Here is an 18078-nt window from a genome sequence, read left to right as displayed (position 1 = left end):
CGGTAAAAAAAAAAAACATATTCAAAATTAACACGGCACACCACTTTCAACTATGATAAAACAAAAACAAAAAAAAGCATGGGGGGGAACTGCATCATTTTGAGGGGGTCAGGACAATACACATATTATTACAATAGTGGATGTTGTTGTTTTTCTGAACTGACGTTCTAAAGTAACATTACTGTAACAATCGGTTTGGCCACCGGCGGCGCTGTGCACTAAGACCCCTCTCCGCGGTTGCGTCCGCAGTGTTTGCCCTTGGTTCCTTCAGCGGGTGGGGTTTGCCTCCTAGGATTGTGGGATAAAGGCGGAGTCGTCTGGAGCTGCGTGGGCTTGGCAGTAACGTCTTCTCTGTCTGTCCGTGTGAACTCGAACCCGTCCAGTACCTGGATCTGCAGTTCCACGATGGGTTACACGGCTGCGGTATGTATGCGGCACTGCAGTGTCGGTTAAGTGGAAGGTAACTTAACCGAGTAGAAAATAATACAGGGGGTATTCTGGCAATTCTCAATAGGCTTCTGTTGCAGATTCTTCTCTCCTAGCAGCCAGTATTAAAAGTGTATTTTTTTTAAAGGTGAAAAGCAGGCGTAGGTGCTTCTGTAATATATATTAAAGAAAATGAAATTATCAATGCTTGATTTTTTTTTTTCAGTCTAGCCGATTCATGACACCTCTTCTGTGTCCAGCAGTGTTTTATCAGGGATATAGGCCGACTGGCGTGAATCCATTCCTCTGTACTGAACTGTAATGTTTTGCATGAAAATCTGGAATGGACCGCCTCTGTGGTTATCTTGTGTAAAAGTTAAACGAGAAAGCCGTCTGGTTTCGTGCTGCTAGTACTGACCACGCCTGACATATGGTGTCTTGTAATCCACTCGCCATGCAGAGACGTCATGACAGGTACAGGTAAGCCGACTCTAGTGTAGTCTGGCGGGGGGAGGACGGCAGTCCGTGAAGTCTGAAGAGTTGTGTATTTAAACTACTGTGGCTAAAAACCAGCTCAAACCAGCTGTAACAAGGAACACAAGGCTACATCTGGTGTTTTTTTTTTTAATCATCGTGCAGCATTTTTGTTCTCTGCACATATAATCTAATGAGAGAACACAGGGCCCCTAAATATCCTTAACAACAAATCAGACCCTTTCCCCTGAAGATTAAGAGGCGTGTTTGTTCCGGATGCCAGACTCAGACTGCCGGGCTCCTGGACTGTGTGCTGCAGCGCGATGTGGAGATCACGCTGGCCGTGATAATAATGAGAGAGTCGGAGACACAGCCCTAATAATACCATCAACTGACTGTGTGCTGTTGAATTGTGAAGGGGTGTGGCTGTAGAAAGCCGAGACGGAGCTGTGGAGAAGTGAGTCACTTGTTTAAATATACACAAGAACTGTGGCGTGGCCAGCCTTTCCTTGCAGAGTACTAAACCTGGTTATTTCATAACTTAAAAACATGTCTTACCATGTACAGAGACGATTGATCAGATCATGCAGCGGGCACTGTTAACGTTACAGTCTGGTAGCATGGGCTCCACTTGAAGTCTCACCAGCGTCTGTAGGGTGCCTGTTTGAAGTGGTTCATGCAGCTATATAAGGGAAGGAACAGTAGGATTAACAGACTACTGGCTGCTGAATCATTTCATGATTTAAGTACTATGCGTCACTGAAGACCCAGGACTGGGTGCTGCAGGGCTGGTGTGGGTTTCCAAGCCCGCAGCTGAAAGCAACAGCGTTTACATTCCTTACTGCAGGGAATGTAAACAAACTGGAAGAGCAACAAGGTGGTCATCCCAGAGGAAGCAGAAGAATAAACTATGGAAACATGGAATCAACATTAACCAAGGAATCTGTTTCCAACTGACTGGGCAGCAGAGCCCCCTTCTCTCAGCTTGAAGCAGTTTGTCATGCTTCAGACACGTTGGATGAACATCTTAACCGTGGCTGAGTGCAGGACAGAGGAATGCACCCGTGGTGTTTTTGTAGAGCTGCTTCTTGTGCTGTCAGGACTGTACGCATTGCTCCTCCGCGCTCGGTTGTATTCTTGAGTCAGTATTTGCAGGCGTTTGCAGAATATCTGTGTTAGCTGACCCGGCTGCTCCCTGCACTGCAAAGCGAAATCTAACATCAAGGGTGGCCGCGCTGCCCTTATAGAGGGCATGCAGTGAACCAGTGATCTGTCTCTCCAGTTTTTGTTTTATTACTAAATGAATGTCTTCTGTTTACAGCACAGTGGATAATTGGACCCTCTTTCCCCTGTAAAGATGCCCTCTCTCTCTCTCTCTCTCTCTCTCTCTCTCTCTCTGCTGCACAGACGACAGGAGTGCTGGTGGTCGCTGGGGTGCTGGTTCTCTCCACTTTGGGCTACTTCATGGGGACCCTGATCCTGGGCAAGAAGAAGAAGAGCCCGCTGACCTTGGCCGACCCCACCGTGAAATACCAGCTGCGGCTCATCGACAAGGAGGTACAGCTCCAGAGCCCGCGCCCTGAACACTGCAGCAGGCAGCGCACGTACTGCTCTAGATATCCCTGTATAGACACTGGGTTTTCTACACAGCCCTCCCTTTAGAACATGATCCATTCAACCACTTCTTGAACGTGTCGTAGGGTCAAGAGAGGATCTAGGTGAGGGATCAGACTTGCGTTTATGTGTAAACGTCTGTAACTAAATCTCGACTCAGTGCTTCATTCGCTAACGCGAGGTGGAAAGTCTTGGGTAACACGGAGGCTCTTTGATCTCAATAGACACGGTCCGATGGTTCGGATTGCCAGCCCTCCACCACGGGGGTACTGTACTATCACAGAACCGCCACTGAGACTGTGTTTCCATTACAGGTGATCAGCCACGACACCAGGAGGTTTCGCTTCGCCTTGCCCTCTCCGGCACACATCCTGGGGCTGCCTGTTGGTAAGCTGTTTGTTTTATTATGTCAGTGACTGAGCAAACGCTGTGCTCTTCCACTGCCTTGTTCATTTCACCCTCTTCTGTGCCTCTTCTGTGCTTCGCATTGTGAACTTGGTTTGTCTTGTCCAGGAAAGCACGTGTATCTCTCTGCGCGGATTGACGGGAACCTCGTTGTCCGTCCGTACACCCCTGTGTCCAGTGACGATGACAAGGGCTTTGTGGATCTCGTGGTGAAGGTAAGATGTCCGAGAATGCTCTGTATCTGTTTAATCCGCCTGTACGCCTCAGCTTTGAAGAATCGTTTCGGTTTTGGCAGACGCAGTTGGAGGGAAAGCGGCTTGCAACATATCGCATGAACGATGCTGTAAAAAATGTGACTAACCCCATCCTAAATCTTCATACCCCCTCGTCTTCAAAGCTAGAGTGTACTTTTCTTTTTAATCTTGTTTTTTTACGATCGCAGAAAGCATGACTACACGGTCTTCATCGCTGCACAAACTTGCATTAGAGAACAGAGCTAGCAGAATACATTTGCTCAGTGTTCAATGTGCTAACTCCAATATACAGATCTACTTCAAGAACGTGCACCCCAAGTTCCTTGAGGGAGGCAAGATGTCGCAGTACCTGGAGAGCCTGCAGGTCGGAGATGTGGTGGATTTCAGAGGGCCTGGGGGGCTGCTGGAGTACAAGGGGAACGGTAAGAGACAAGAGCAGCTCCTCTCTCAAATACACAATAAGAATTCCAACAGCATTCTGCCCTTCCCTTTTAATGATGCACTAGCAAGCCTGCGCCTGTGAAATAAACCCACGCAGCGTTCCAAAACAACAACTTCATTTGACCGCCTGCTGTAATTATAGTCCCCTGCCTATTTAAACCGACAGCATTGCTGTAGGAATGTGTTTTATCGTTCTATACAGAACACACCCACGTTTTGCACTCCTGCACAGTGCAAATGCAAATGCACCAGCCTGGAATGGGGCAGGAATCAATTGGGGAGGGTAGCAGAAACAGCAGCACCCTTCATGCAAGTAACCCCTCAACACAAGAGCATGCGCCCTTCTTCATCGGCACGCTGAAGGCCCCCCCCCCCCCCCCCGGGCTGGAACGCTTGTCTGCTTGACTGAGCGTCTTTTAGTTTGACCTTTTTTTGAAACCCGGATCTAAAGCTGCACCTCCCTCTGCTGCTGTTTCAGGGAACTTTGCAATCCAGCCCGACAAGAAGACTCCAGCAGAGATCAGGACTGCCAGATCTGTGGGGCTGATCGCTGGAGGGACGGGTAGGTGCATTTCCTATGAGTATAACGCTTCTCTGTATATACACACACACACACACACACAGACTTGTGCCACAATTGCATGACGTTGTTGGGTGTTTTGGGCAATTCCACAGTAACTGGAGTCAATTACAATTGTATTTGTGTAACTGATCTGCAAGGTAATTGTATAGTTGAGCTTGGGCACCCCCGCGCAATTGTATTTACTGCAGGTGTCCAGGTGTTGACAGGGTGGTTGTTGTTGTGTGGCTCCCCCTTCAGGAATCACCCCGATGTTGCAGCTGGTCCGGGCCATCATGAAGGACCCCAGCGATCAGACCACATGCTCCTTGCTGTTTGCCAACCAGGTCAGTAAATCCCCCCAGGCAGCCACAAGGGGGCTTGATTAGAATGGGATACACCCTGCCTCGTGCTGGCTCCAGCTGCATGATCTCTGGACCCTCTGTTCTTGATGAGAAGATGAGAAACTTTGCCATGTTCACTGCATAGCTGTAACGTTAACCATCGTCCTGTCAGCCTGACTTCCAGCAGCACTTGTAATATTGTATTGCACTGCAGACTGCATTGGAGCGTTTTGCTTGCGTATTTATTTCTGGTTTTGTAACAGACTGAAAAGGACATTCTGCTTCGTGACGAGCTGGAAGAGGTCCAAGCCAGGCACCCCGACCGTTTCAAACTGTGGCTCACTGTGGACCAGGCCCCTGAAGGTACAGCAGCTCGCCTCTAGGGGGCTTTTCCATCTCTCTGTGGCTGTGTGGAAAGGATAGGCCTGCTGAGAGGCAGTTCAGACACCTGTTTGTACTGGAAGAGTGTGGTTTAGTCCCTGACTGTGATTGGTTGAACTGAGAGCTCTGTGATAGGCTGGCTTCCGGTCAGGTAGGTGAGACCGGGCGTGATTGGCTGGATGCAGTGTTCCGCGGGGTGTTTGCTGTTCTGTCCCTGGTTATTTCCGGGCAGCAGTTAATGCAATCCAGGAGGGATTCTTTGCTGTTCTAAAATATCTTTTAAAGTCCAGCAGTTGCTGCGGGTTAAAGGCTAATGGGACGTCTCTTAACCCTTGTGTTTTGTTGACCTCTGTGTCCCTGCCCTGACCGCTTGCTTGTCTCTGTGCTGTCTTTGCAGGCTGGGATTACAGCCAGGGCTTTGTGAGCGCCGACATGATCCAGGAGCACCTGCCCCCCCCAGCCAGCGACACCCTGGTCCTGATGTGCGGACCCCCTCCCATGATCCAGTTCGCATGCTCCCCCAACCTGGACAAGCTGGGCTACCGCCAGGGGCATCGCTTTGTCTACTAGAGGGACACGCTGCAGCCCCCCAGGGCTTCCTCTGCAGCACAGCTCAGACGCCCGGGTTTTCTGAAAGGAATAAACAACAACAACTCCAGAAAATACAAGCGGGGGGAGGGGGGTTACCCTACATTTATAAAAAGACTACCCTGAGGGAACTAATTAAATAATTAACAGTGCACTGAGAAAGCCAAGCAAATTGGGCACAGATGCACGTAATCTGGATTCGTTTAGCGGTCTGCAGATTTAAGTTTTCTGCAGTGTAGGAAGAGTGTGTGTAAATTCAAAAGCGCTCCCATCAGAGTTCCAAGGTAAAACTATTGGAAAGCAGGCGAGGCTGCAGCGTTGGTGTTGTAGGCTTGCTTTGATGTCTGTTAGTTTTGCTGCAGGACTCGGGCGCTCCACCTGCTAAGTTTAACTCTCTTCTGGAGTGGGGTTTTTTCTTCCTTTTAGAAAGTGGTATTTGTATTAGAGAGGAAGCCTGACAGGGCTGCTGATGTCATAATGCACTTCAAAACATTTAACCTGCCAAAATTATACAGACGTGGCTTTAACGGGTGCGCACAGACACACACTTGCTGTAGCTGGAATGCAAGTCGTGCCTTTTGATGTGGCATAGTTAACATTCAATGTGTGTGTGTGTGTGTGTGTTTCTACTATATGCAGAGGGACGCTGCTGGGTGTGGTTTGGGTGTAAGATACTGTACAACTTTGAAATGAGAGGAGTTTGCTTTTTTGAGTTCAACATGTTTTTTCCCCAAAGCATCTTCCTCAACTTGCAGATCTCATTTTAAATTCAATGCATTTACTTTGCAAAATTAATAATAGTAACAATAATAACAAGCCTTATGTTATTGAACCAACAAAGTACTTGTGTGCAAGTAGGATCATTTCAGAGCTAGCTTTGAATCTTTTATTAAAACGTTTTGAACATCAGCCTGTGACGCTGCAGGAAGGTGTTTGTTTCTCTGCTAAGCAGCTGTTGAACCCCCCCACTCTAATAAAAGTAATTGTTTGCGGGGGCTGCAGTGTAACAGCTGGAATCAAACACACTTGCATCTGTTTCCTTATGATCTGATCTCGTCAGCATGGTCTGCAGTGATTGCACTGCTGGGATCCGCTGTGGCTGGGAAATGTGTGTCGTTTGCATCAAGCATTAATAAATTATTCTGCGTGCACAGCTGACCTGAGGGTTTGTTTGATCGTTTTTATTTGTCATTTTGATAAGCAATATGTCTCTTTTTTTTTTGTTTGTTTTTGCTGATTTAAAACCATGATACAAAGCATAGGGCTCTAATGATCTTCTGAACGGTGCCAGATCTACTGTAAATACCACCATCGTTTCATTCTGTATTCACCCCCCTGCAGGAGGGATGCATTGAGCCTCTTTAGAAATCAAACTGCAAGTGAAATGATGTCCTCAGAATATCAGGGTGATGAATTCTGGGGTGGCAGGTTTAACTCTGCTGTCGTTTTGATCGTTACCACAGACCCTGTGTCTATGCACATCACAAGAGTGCAGGTATGCAATATCATAGTGTAGGAAGCTGGGCCATGCAAGCTGAGGTCCACCCCACAGAGGCTTTCTGTCTTCGGGGTGGGGTGAGATTCAACCTGTGCCATACAAAGCACCCCAAGAACCATTGACTACTGTAACTAATCATAATGGGACGGCATTTCTGTCTCATACCTGAGAGGAGTCATGTGATACCTCCATCTGAAACAGACATTTCACATGGCTGCATCACACCACTATATAACATTTCTGTGTTATCAAAGGATTGAAAAGCATTAAAAAGTATACATCTTGCACATTGCTAGGGTTCAAACACCGTGAGTTTAGTGTTAAGTGAGTCAGCATAAAGTCGCTACTGAACGCTATTGAGATTTAAGTTGGTTGACATTTTGTGCACCTACCTGTATGTAAAAGTTTCCAAAAACATTTTTTTTTAAATCCATCTGCTTTTCCAAGCAAACTGCATTCAAAACACACCGACCACAAACTGCAGAGCGGTTCGCAATGTACTTGAGGGTTTTAACAGGAATTACCTGGAATGACCTGTAGGGGGCGATCTTGTCCATCTGCCACATTTAATCACTGCTCTTCTCTCTCTCTCTATAATTTAGAAGTGGATTCAAGGCGTTTGAAAAAACTGCAAGGGCAATAGGTTGTCTTTGCTTGAAGCAAGTAGAGCCAAAATGCAAATAAACGCTGTTTTGTTTGAAGGACGTGTTTAATGGATGCAAACATTCAGAAGTCGTGTCTTGCTATTTGGTTAAACCCAATATTTAATTATCTCCTTTTTAAAATGTCTTTGCTATTAAGTCACTTTTTTTTCTTTTAACTAAACTTATTTTAGTTTAAACTTTTATAAAAGTCTTATATATATATATATATATATATATATATATATATATATATATATATATATATATATATATAAAATTTATTTCTTAGCAGACGCCCTTATCCAGGGTGACTTACAGTTACAAGATATCACATTATTTTTACATACAATTACATTATTTTTACATACAATTCCCCATTTATACAGTTGGGTTTTTACTGGAGCAATCTAGGTAAAGTACCTTGCTCAAGGGTACAGCAGCAGCGTCCCCCACCTGGGATTGAACCCACGAAACTCTTTTTTGTTTGTTTTTAAATAGTGAGTTTTCAGTTCAGGAATTACATAAAGCACGGCTTCTCACAGGAAGTTGATGTACACGTACACGTGTTCGCTGTCGCTGGCGCGGCTCTGCTTCCACAGGTGGTTCTGTATCATCTCCGTGGTCGTGATGAAAGTGTCCGCGCTCCGGAGGTAACGAAGCAGCATCTCTTCCGTGAAGCTGCCGCTCTCCCCTGCTTTAAAGCGCAGGAGGTCCTTGCTCAGCACCCCCCGGATTTCTCTCGGCTTTCCCGGCAAGCCGTACACAATGCACAGGCTCATGCAGTTCACGCCAATGGAGGAGGAGAAATCAAACAGCTTGTCGAAACAGCTCTTGTTCCGGTCCAGGTCCGATATGGACTGTTCCAGCCTCTTCTGGTAGGGATCCTCGTCCATTTCGGTCGCTCTGTACGTCCCGCTGGTTTGGACCGACCGCACCGCGATCTGGAACTCCGAGATCCTGCTTGAGCAGGTGAGCGTCCAGATCCAGCTGACCCCCATCAGCATCTCCTGCTGTCTGGTCATGGCACGGGTGGATATGCAGCCGTCCACGCCCTTCTCCTTGCAGAAACTGATGAAGTGAATCAGGAAAACAGCGTTCAGCGTGCAGGTGCTCACGCGTAAAGTCTGCTGGGGGTCCACGAAGCCAAGGTATTGCTTCAGTTTCTGCGAAGCATGGAGCACAGCTTGAGCGAAAACCTCAAACACCACGTCCAGCTTCTCGTCCGGCGGCTGCAGCGGGATCGTTTGATTCTGACCCATGGCCGGACAGTCCTTTACTGTCCCGAAAAACACAAGACGTTCTGCCTAGTTTCCAATCATTTACACTGACAATAGGATTTTCCCGGCGACTCTTCCTGGTGGCGGTATATCCAAGCCCGACACGACTACGTGGAAACCCCCTGTCCTTTTCCGCAGCACACCTGGTTTCTGTGCGGTACGTCACTGCTTCGTGTAATTCAACCCGTCAGAGGAGCGCTTCGTGCGGCTGTTTATTCAGAACACACCTGTGTGACCTGCTGGTGACGTCACGCCCCGGGCTGTCAAAGTCATCTGCCTTTGCAATGTGAGGCCGATTGAGCGAGGCTGTATTTAATTATTATCTGTTGAGCCAAGCAAATACTTTTGACAAACCCTGTGCTGACAAACGCGCGTCAGGCAGATATTGTATTTTAATTTTATTAATTTCGTTTTACCTTGAGATGCTTTGCTTCCCGTCTCTTTGGTTAGTGGAATATTATTATTTTTTTTAAAAAAAATGAAAGCATTTGTCAAAGGCAACCAGCCAAACCCGTGCTTCCCCCATGCATTGCGTTATGCTTTGTTACACTTGTGTGATTTTACTATAGGGACATTTAAAAAAGGGAAGGTTAGCGGGCTGTCCCTCATAAGGCGAGTAAGGATATAATAGTTGTTGTTATTGTGCAGTATTTTGTTCATTACAAAAACATGAATTGTTTACAGTATATACGCGCTTTACCCTTATATTACTAATTGGGTGCTATCATTATTGAGACACTGTCTCTATAAGATGAGAGCGGTAGACAATATGAAGGACTTGCTACTGAAGCAGTTTTACATTCACAGGAAGCTGAAACCGAGGTAAGATCGATACACTGCCCTATGTGATCGGATAACACCGCACCGATCGATCACCTGCCGACTGCACCGATCCGCGGTGACACGCCATGTCCAGCAGGTGGCGCTGCTGCGACGCCACGGTTTAGTAACTGCGCACCGGCGCCTCTCCTCTTTGTCGCTGAGGCGCTTGTTATTTTCCTACAGAGCCGGAAGAACAAGTGACCTGCACAGCTGCAAATTTCAGGAGGACAAATAGCTAGATTATTTATTTTTTTGGGACAGTCTGACCAGGTAAGTCGTCGAATTGATTGAAAGACAAAAAAAAACATGAACTGGTTCGCCAATTCAGTACACCCGCTGCCCTAGATCGAGTATCACGGATTATATAGTCGTGCAAATGCCTGGCAATGTTGTTTGTGCCCGGCTGTCTTTAATCTTACACAATAACAGGAGCTGCGGCACCGTGCAATCGCTATCCTCTTGACCGCAATATATGAAGGACTGTGTCTGATATTATAAAGGTGTATTAGGTGCGCTAATGTTTAGTGAAAGACAGGACACGTTGATTATGATATGATAAGGATTATAAATCGCACTAAACCGGCTGCAGCAGCCCCGGGCTGCCCAACCGCCATCCGTGAAGCATATCTATAATTATTGAAATGATTCAGCAGCCGGGAGTTTGAGCCAGCCCTGGTCAGAGTTATTGCAAACATGTACAGGAGGTGTCACGATTGTTTGTTAGGGAGAATTGAGACTAACTTCAGACTCTAGAGTAGATCTCGTCCTGGTTACGCTAGCGGGTTTAGCAGATTGTACAACCATTTTATGTAGATTACACGACGGTAGCATTACTGGCGACGACTGAGGAAGTACGTTTCGGTGCTTCGGGGAGAGATATTGCAAATCTCTTGTGGTTATCAAAAACAATGTCTTTTCAGAACGCGCCACTGCAGTCTTTTTCTAACGATTACAATAACAGAATTACTAGGGCAGCTGTTAAAGTCAACTGCATGCAGGCAAACTCAGACCAATCCGAATTGTAAATACACAATTTTATTGGGGTGGTAGATTTTGGCAATTGTAACTGTCAATTGCAAATGTTACTTTTTAATTGTATGATTTTTCTTTTTTTTCCCGTTTTTGTGTTTTGTTTATTGTCCTAACTTTCTCTACATCTGAGTGCGATACATCGTATGACGTGACGAATAAATACATCCATAAAAAATACAATTTAAAAAAGCTAGAAATCTCCCGGAAAATGAATTCCGCAAGAACAGAGTGCATAGGGACAGTTGCTAGTTAACACAGCAGTGTAATGTTTTTATTGTATTCTACTAATGTCCACTGGGCTCTAGGTTGAGTTAGTAAAGCTAAGATAAAACCTGCCTTCAGATGCTAAACGGCTATACCATCAATAACTATGAATCGAGCTGAATCTAGAAATAGGAGAAGGAACTCAATCGGTTCCATGTCAGGTGCTGTCGCTGAAGCGATGGCGTTTCTTGTAGTTTTCCTAACCTGCTGTGCTCTGTTGAAGCGACTCAGTGAATATGTATGTCAATCCCTGTCCGCTGTCTCCTGGGTCGTGTTTTTCAGCGCTCGGTGTTCCTCCAGCGCGCTGCCTCGGGTGCTTTTCCGTCCCTGTAGAGGGCTGTGATCGCGGATCCGCTGCCAGGCCTCCAGATGAGTTCTCTGAAGGATCCGCTGCAGGAGGAGGAGTGCAGGATCTCCAACGTGTCCCGGAAGCAGGATGTGGAGCTGACAGAGCTGGGTCCGCTGCTGGATGAGAAGGGAGAGGCTCAGGCGAATGCAGTCTCCGCTGATGTGAGTGGCTCAGACCTCTTATCAGGAGCGCGGTCCTTCACCGTCACACCCTGTTCATCAGGAATGAGGTGCGGACCTCGGCAATCTCGAAGCACGGAGCAGTTGTGTGGTTTTAGCTTGGGGGTTGTGATTGGGGTGTGGGGTGTCCGTCTGGTGTTACAGACAGTGACGGCCCTGGAGCTGCTCAGTGATGTGCGTTTATGTTCCTGGCAGGGGGGAGAGGGGCCGTCGGGGGCCACGGCCTGCCCCGAGGAGGAAGAGGATGAAGATGAGGAAGGAGTGGGCATCCTCACCCTTCCTCTGCAAGCTCACCACGCCATGGAGAAAATGGAAGAGTTTGTATACAAGGTAGGCACCACCCTGCACGCTGCACCTAACGCCTAACGTATTGGACAGGGTTTCACTCACTCAGCGGGATGGTTACAAATGTTGTATTTATTTCAGAACCTCCCCAACCCTCAAAAAAAAAACTGTATTCCCTTTTTTAGACCAAACCCTTCAAACTCCATGGTCACTGACTGCTGGCTCCTTGCTCCCTGGTACACTTTACACAAATCTCTCTCCCTCTGATTTTCCGCTTCTAATCTTAACTGCCTTTATACCGGTCTGTCTTTACTTAATTAGGAAGATAATTACTCATATCCAAGCTGTTTAATTGCATCTTCACCCCCCTGAATTCCTCAAATGCACAGCAGGACCATTTTAAAAAGATCATTTAGTTCACAGAAATCCATTTCACAGTATCAGTGATTTACAGTGCACACGAATAATCCGTACCGCTGCAGTCCACCCCCTCTATCCCCAGGGATGTCGGGGGAGACGGTTGGTGTGACTGCGCCCCGGCGATCAGCCTCTAATCGCTGGCGTTGTTTGCTGCAGGTTTGGGAAGGGCGCTGGAGGGTGATCCCCTTCCACGTGCTGCCTGACTGGCTGAAGGACAATGACTATCTCCTGCACGGGCACCGGCCGCCCATGCCGTCCTTCAGGGCTTGCTTCCGGAGCATCTTCAGGATCCACACGGAGACGGTCAACATCTGGACTCACCTCGTGGGTAAGGACAGCTGGAGGCGGGGCTGCGCTGAGTGCCGGCTCCGCTGGCCAGTTTTAACCGCGCGGCTCTGTGTTGCAGGACTCGTTCTCTTCCTGGCTCTGGGCCTCCTCACCATGTTCCGGCCCAACATGTACTTCATGGCTCCTCTGCAGGAGAAGGTGGTCTTCGGGATGTTCTTCCTGGGGGCTGTGCTCTGCCTCAGCTTCTCCTGGCTCTTCCACACCGTCTACTGCCACTCCGAGAAGGTCTCTCGCACCTTCTCCAAGTAAGCCCCCAAACTCGCTGAGCTCGTTTTGCACGCTGGGTTATTTTTTAAAGGAGTTGGTTAAAGAATGGAGGGCGCTTTTGAAAAGATGGTCCCAAATATCGTAGCTCTTCTGGCAGTGGGTAAAAAGTGATTGTGCGTTGGTAGTGAATAGATTACATGTGGCGCGCCACTGCGCTTGCGAGGAGTCCTGTTCTTTAAAGTAATTAGCGTGTATTTGAAGACGGGGTGACTTCTCTATTCAGGGGAGTAAAACAACCCCCCCCTCACAGGGGTGGGTGAATATGTTTCTATAGAAACCTCAGGAATCACAATTTTCAGTTTTTTTGGAACGCATTCCACTGCCGCTGTTTCTCAGGCCCCCGAAGCCCTTTCAGTCCCGTACATCAGAGAACAAACCAAGCACTGTAGCTGGAAGCATCTCAGTGCATGACCTGGAGCACAGCCACCGCATAGCTTAGGAACTTGTATTTCAGCCCTGTAACCCCCCCACCCCGTGCCAGATTAGCTGGGAATGTGAAGTAGGTTTTGAGCACTGCCTGGATTGGGTTTAGCAAAGAAATCTGACACCAACCTTTCGTAGGCTTTGTGTTTTCAACCCTGCTGTCTCCTGCACCCAGCCCTGGGTTTGTGATCTCCCTGAATGAAGTGTGTGCTGTTCTCCTTCCTCTGCAGGCTGGATTACTCGGGCATCGCTCTTCTGATCATGGGCAGCTTCGTCCCCTGGCTGTATTACTCCTTCTACTGCTCGCCCCAGCCTCGTCTCATCTACCTGTCCGTCGTGTGTGTGCTGGGCATCGCTGCCATCATTGTGTCCCAGTGGGACCGCTTCTCCATCCCCAAGCACAGGCCCACACGAGCAGGTAAAGAGCCTCAACACAGGGGGCGCTCAGCCTCTCCCCCTGAAAGGGCTGTTCTTTAACCCTTTTGCCTCCCTGTCTAAACTGCCTTGTGTTCAGCCTGTGTTGTGTGCCCGTTCCTGCAGGTGTGTTCGTGGGGCTGGGGCTGAGTGGCATCGTACCCACGATGCACTTCACCATCGCCGAGGGCTTTGTCAAGGCTGCCACGGTGGGGCAGATGGGCTGGTTCTTCCTCATGGCCGCCATGTACATCACGGGGGCGGGGCTGTACGCTGCCCGCATCCCGGAACGCTTCTTCCCTGGCAAGTGCGACATCTGGGTGAGCCTGCTTCTCCACTGCTGTTTACTCCAGACTCCAGCAAAGGCTGTGAAACCCCTTAGAAACTCCCATTGGCCCCTACTGGCAGCCACTGCACTTAGAATCTCCCTGCAAGCGCGGTATTGATTGGGCTAATTCACCAGTCCCAAGAGAAGCAAGCTGCTTGGGTTTGTGTGGGTGGCTGTTCTCTTAAAGACAAGGGGGCTGTAGTAATATATATATATATATATATATATATATATATATATATATATATATATATATATATATATATATATATATATATATAAAGAAAGCAAGCTGCTCTGAGCAGTGTGAGCGTCTGTTTCTGAGGCTGCAGGGTAGTGTCTTGTGATTCAAGCAGCCGGCTCCAGAGGGACCATGCCTGTGTGTCTCCAGCTCTTCCCGGCTCTCTGTGTCTGATTCCTGCCCTGCTTGCTGTCTCTCTTCCTCAGTTTCAGTCTCATCAGATCTTCCACGTGCTGGTGGTGGCTGCAGCCTTCATCCACTTCTACGGAGTGTCCAACCTGCAGGAGTTTCGTTACGGTCTGGAGGGAGGGTGCACAGACGACTCTCTGCTTTGAGGAGCACGCCCCCCTCCCACACGGGCCAGAGCCCGCCATGCCCCAAGTGCTTCTGTAACTTAATGATTTCAAAATGTACACAGTGTCACCAAACATGACCGTCATCTTCCCTGCGTTTCAATACCCAGAGTTTTATATGCTGTACTAAACTGTGTAACCATTCCCAGTACAGCTGAGACTTTAATGAAGATTGAATAATGAAATTTAATTTGCACATCATTGAACTTCAAAGCCACCTGATCAGAATCCTAAAGTAAACTCAAAAGAGTTGACAAGCATTGCGGGTTTTGTCTTGGGTTTTGAGTTGCTTCGAAGTTCTGCCGAGAATTCTGACTGAGCACTTTGGAAGATTTGAATAAAAAAGCAACGTCTGTTTCATGCAAAATTTCTTTTTCACCCTAAATTTGTATTTGACAGCGTGCACAAGCGCTTACAGGGCTGTGGGTATTGGATCTAAGGGTGAACGCTGGGGTTAATGTTGATGCCACTGTATATATATATATCTCATTTGGGGACTTTTCATTTCTTACTGCTCTGAAAGAGCAATCCCAGAACAGGTTTGTTTCTGAATTTGTATTCTCTTCTAGCTTGGTTGGGCTGCCCTATGCGGGGTTATATGACTATTCACACAGAGTCGTAGTGTTTCTGGGAGCAGTCTGTAGCGTTAGACACAGAGGAAGGAGGCATGTATTCTCCGTGTTACTCAGTGAGCCAGTCCATGTCAGACACATGATCTGGGACTTGAATTCCAACCACATTGCTTTTTATTTGTTTTTGTGCCTGTTGTAAAATCCTGCCCGGCCAGCTTTTTCAAACTCGCTGTGAAGCAGAAAAGGGCTGCAGAAATTGCATTTTGCGGCTGTCCCACTTCAGACACGTTTTTTAAGTTCAGAAAATGCTTGCGGATATGTCAGTTAAATGTAGTAAGTGTGCTGATTTCGTGGCATGTGTGTTTAGCAGATTTATAACGAACGTGAAATTAGGGCTTGCAAACATTCCCTGGTTTTCGGAAAGTGGTAGTGATATTTTTAAGCCTGAATTCACGCATGCCAACTTTACTAAAGGCAAATCCTGTATTTCATTATATTAATATGTTTTGTTGTTATCAGTGATGCCCATGTTTCTACCCCAATTTCAAATCCCACCTCACGACAGCTACACACTTGGCGATCGTGAACTCTTCTCACTGTCAAGACAATCGCCTCTTATCAACCTCTGAATGTTACAAAGCTACTGAACCCTGCCTGGGAAGTCTTCACCTAGCCTGACCAATAGGGGTCACTATCCCCAGCCCATTCTCCCCAACCCCACAAGAGCCAATGCAGCGCAGCCTGGGGGTCCCCAGCCAAGACAGGCAGTTTGGCTTGAGCAGAAACCGAACCACGCACACGTCAAACAATGCAAGCCAGTCATGTTGCAGCAAAGCAACGTTTTAAGGTGGACCAGGTCGAATTCAACCAGTTCAACCAGTTCCCAGAAGGTCATTTAGGGGTTTAACCCATACCTATAAAACACTCATGACAGGAGGGAGGCTGGAAGCGAACTGGCGACCCTGTGCACCACAAGCGAGCGAGCGCCTTAACCTCAATGACAATCGACTACTAGTCTTTCAGGGTGACCTGTTTCTCTTCGCACGTGTGAGCTCTCTGGGTGCTGATCTGTCTGCCCGCTGCAGAATCTCTAGATAATCTAGTGACCAGATCACGGACGAATGATACTGGAAACCTAGATCTTCAGCACCAGAGGCTTTTGTTTTGAAGATCTGCATTCTAGACCGCCACCCCTTCACTTTTAACGAGAGTCACACCCAGCCGTGCAGATTTCTTAAAGCTGCAGTCACGTCCGTTAGCTTCCCCAGCGCAGGCCTTTTCACTGCCCGGTTTGTTTACATGGCCCAAAAGTAGTTTCAGCTGCCGAGACGCAAACTTCTTTGCCGCACCTCTGCCTGCAGCGGTAGGAGGTTATGTATTGGAGAACGCCACCCTGTCAAAACCCATCACAGGTATCAATGGGACCTTTAACAGTTTCGTCAGCCAGCATTATTAATAGAGAGTTTTCGATCATTCATATAGATGACACGGGGGAAGTGTAGCGACATTACGAGAAGCAGTCTTGTTTGTTTTTTTTTAACTCCCACAATTGCATAGGAAGTGGTGTTGACAGAACTGAGTCACTCTGTGGTATTTCTGTCTGTAAAAATGTAACCAGCTCGATGTCTTTACTGCTCTGAGGCAGGCGCCTGGTTTCTGTTGAACAGCAAGGAGTCTGACTTCCTCTGTTTTTTTAAAGACATTCCCAGCATTTGCTTTGGAATCTCTATCTTGAATATTTTGTTCAGTTTTGTAGGCGGGGATCTCTGGTTTTTACAAGTACTGCAGATCAAAAAAAAAAAACATACTGCTGCTTCTTGGCACACTTCCTGTGCTGTGGGTAACAAGGCGTGATTGCAGCTTCATCGTTGGAGTGAAGTTGACCTACAGCACAGGAAATTAGGTAACGGCAGCTTTCCTTTATGTAATGGTGCTTTAAAAATATACCTAACAGAATTTTTAAAAGCTAAGATGAATTGGGCTAGTGATTGTTTCCTGATGCCCTGGTCGGCACTCCTTTAACAGGATTTTAACTGAAGACTGTAAATGAGTATCTAAGGTACACCTGCCCTCATTAACACTGTGTTTTTTTTTCCAGGTTGAATCAATAGTGAATTGGTTTTTTTTTTTAATGGCACAAACATCTCTTCATTGTAGTGTACATTTGTGTTCCATCAATGGACTGTTGACTGCTGTATATAGAAAGATAAGCCTTTGAAAGGTTCAGACTAACTACTAACACAAGCGTGTAACATTCTCCTCAGTGTGCATTAAACATGTCATTTCATTCTGTGCTTGTATGTAGTTCTGTGGTCAGATATTTAAGTTTCTCACACAAGTATTGTCACTTTTAGATGTGAAATGTAATATTATTAAATATGGAATACTCTGCTTACAAGGTGAATTGTGTTGTGTGGAGTTTGTTATTATGGGATGGGATGGGGGGTGTCAAAGTTCAACTGGACACTAAAACCACCCACATCATGGGTATGATCCAGTGAAACCGTGCCGCTGTGTTGGGACCACTCTACCATCCTCACTGGCGCTGCAGTTGAATCCTGCTTCCAGGAGACCTCGTTTGAGGTTGCTGTGTCAAACCCCCAAGTCTCCCTGCCTGGTGTGCCACGCAGGGCCCTGAAACCTAGTCTCCTGAAACCATATTGAAAGCTACAAATTGCCTGCGTGTTCCCCCAGCTTCAGAACAGAAGCCCAGCACTGCCATTGTCTGCTCTCCATTGAATTATTTATGCATCTTCAGATCGTGTTACCTTCAATACAAACAGTGATGCCGAGGCAACAAGCAGAAACCTTGCTATGAACAGCAATCAAAACAACAATAAAAACCGTCAATATTAGTAGAGAAAATTTAAAAAAAG

At 47.1% G+C, this 18078-nt stretch overlaps 3 protein-coding genes across 3 annotated transcripts; 2 read left to right on the top strand and 1 right to left on the bottom strand.

The window, feature by feature from the left end:
* The first annotated feature begins 258 nt into the window (after positions 1–258).
* Positions 259–6644, top strand: LOC117432695 (NADH-cytochrome b5 reductase 3). Its single transcript, XM_034054663.3, has 9 exons — positions 259–423; positions 2308–2457; positions 2829–2901; positions 3028–3134; positions 3466–3595; positions 4093–4176; positions 4435–4520; positions 4781–4880; positions 5296–6644. The coding sequence occupies exons 1-9, from the start codon at positions 406–408 to the stop codon at positions 5466–5468; spliced, it is 921 nt and encodes a 306-aa protein (XP_033910554.2). The 5' UTR covers positions 259–405; the 3' UTR covers positions 5469–6644.
* Positions 6645–8164: 1520 nt separating this feature from the next.
* LOC117965960 (rab15 effector protein-like) lies at positions 8165–8887 on the bottom strand. Its single transcript, XM_034911107.2, has one exon. It carries the CDS (start codon positions 8885–8887, stop codon positions 8165–8167), a length of 723 nt encoding a protein of 240 aa, XP_034766998.2.
* Positions 8888–9845: 958 nt separating this feature from the next.
* On the top strand, positions 9846–17606 carry LOC117431384 (adiponectin receptor protein 1). The gene is made up of 8 exons (XM_034052255.3): positions 9846–9997; positions 11306–11533; positions 11747–11881; positions 12413–12584; positions 12663–12849; positions 13525–13712; positions 13835–14028; positions 14484–17606. The coding sequence occupies exons 2-8, from the start codon at positions 11393–11395 to the stop codon at positions 14610–14612; spliced, it is 1146 nt and encodes a 381-aa protein (XP_033908146.1). The 5' UTR covers positions 9846–9997; positions 11306–11392; the 3' UTR covers positions 14613–17606.
* Positions 17607–18078: the final 472 nt, after the last annotated feature.

This window comes from Acipenser ruthenus, chromosome 30 (genome assembly GCF_902713425.1).
Source record: "Acipenser ruthenus chromosome 30, fAciRut3.2 maternal haplotype, whole genome shotgun sequence".
Classification (NCBI taxonomy): Eukaryota; Metazoa; Chordata; class Actinopteri; order Acipenseriformes; family Acipenseridae; genus Acipenser; species Acipenser ruthenus.
This window is presented reverse-complemented; position numbering and strand designations above follow the sequence as displayed.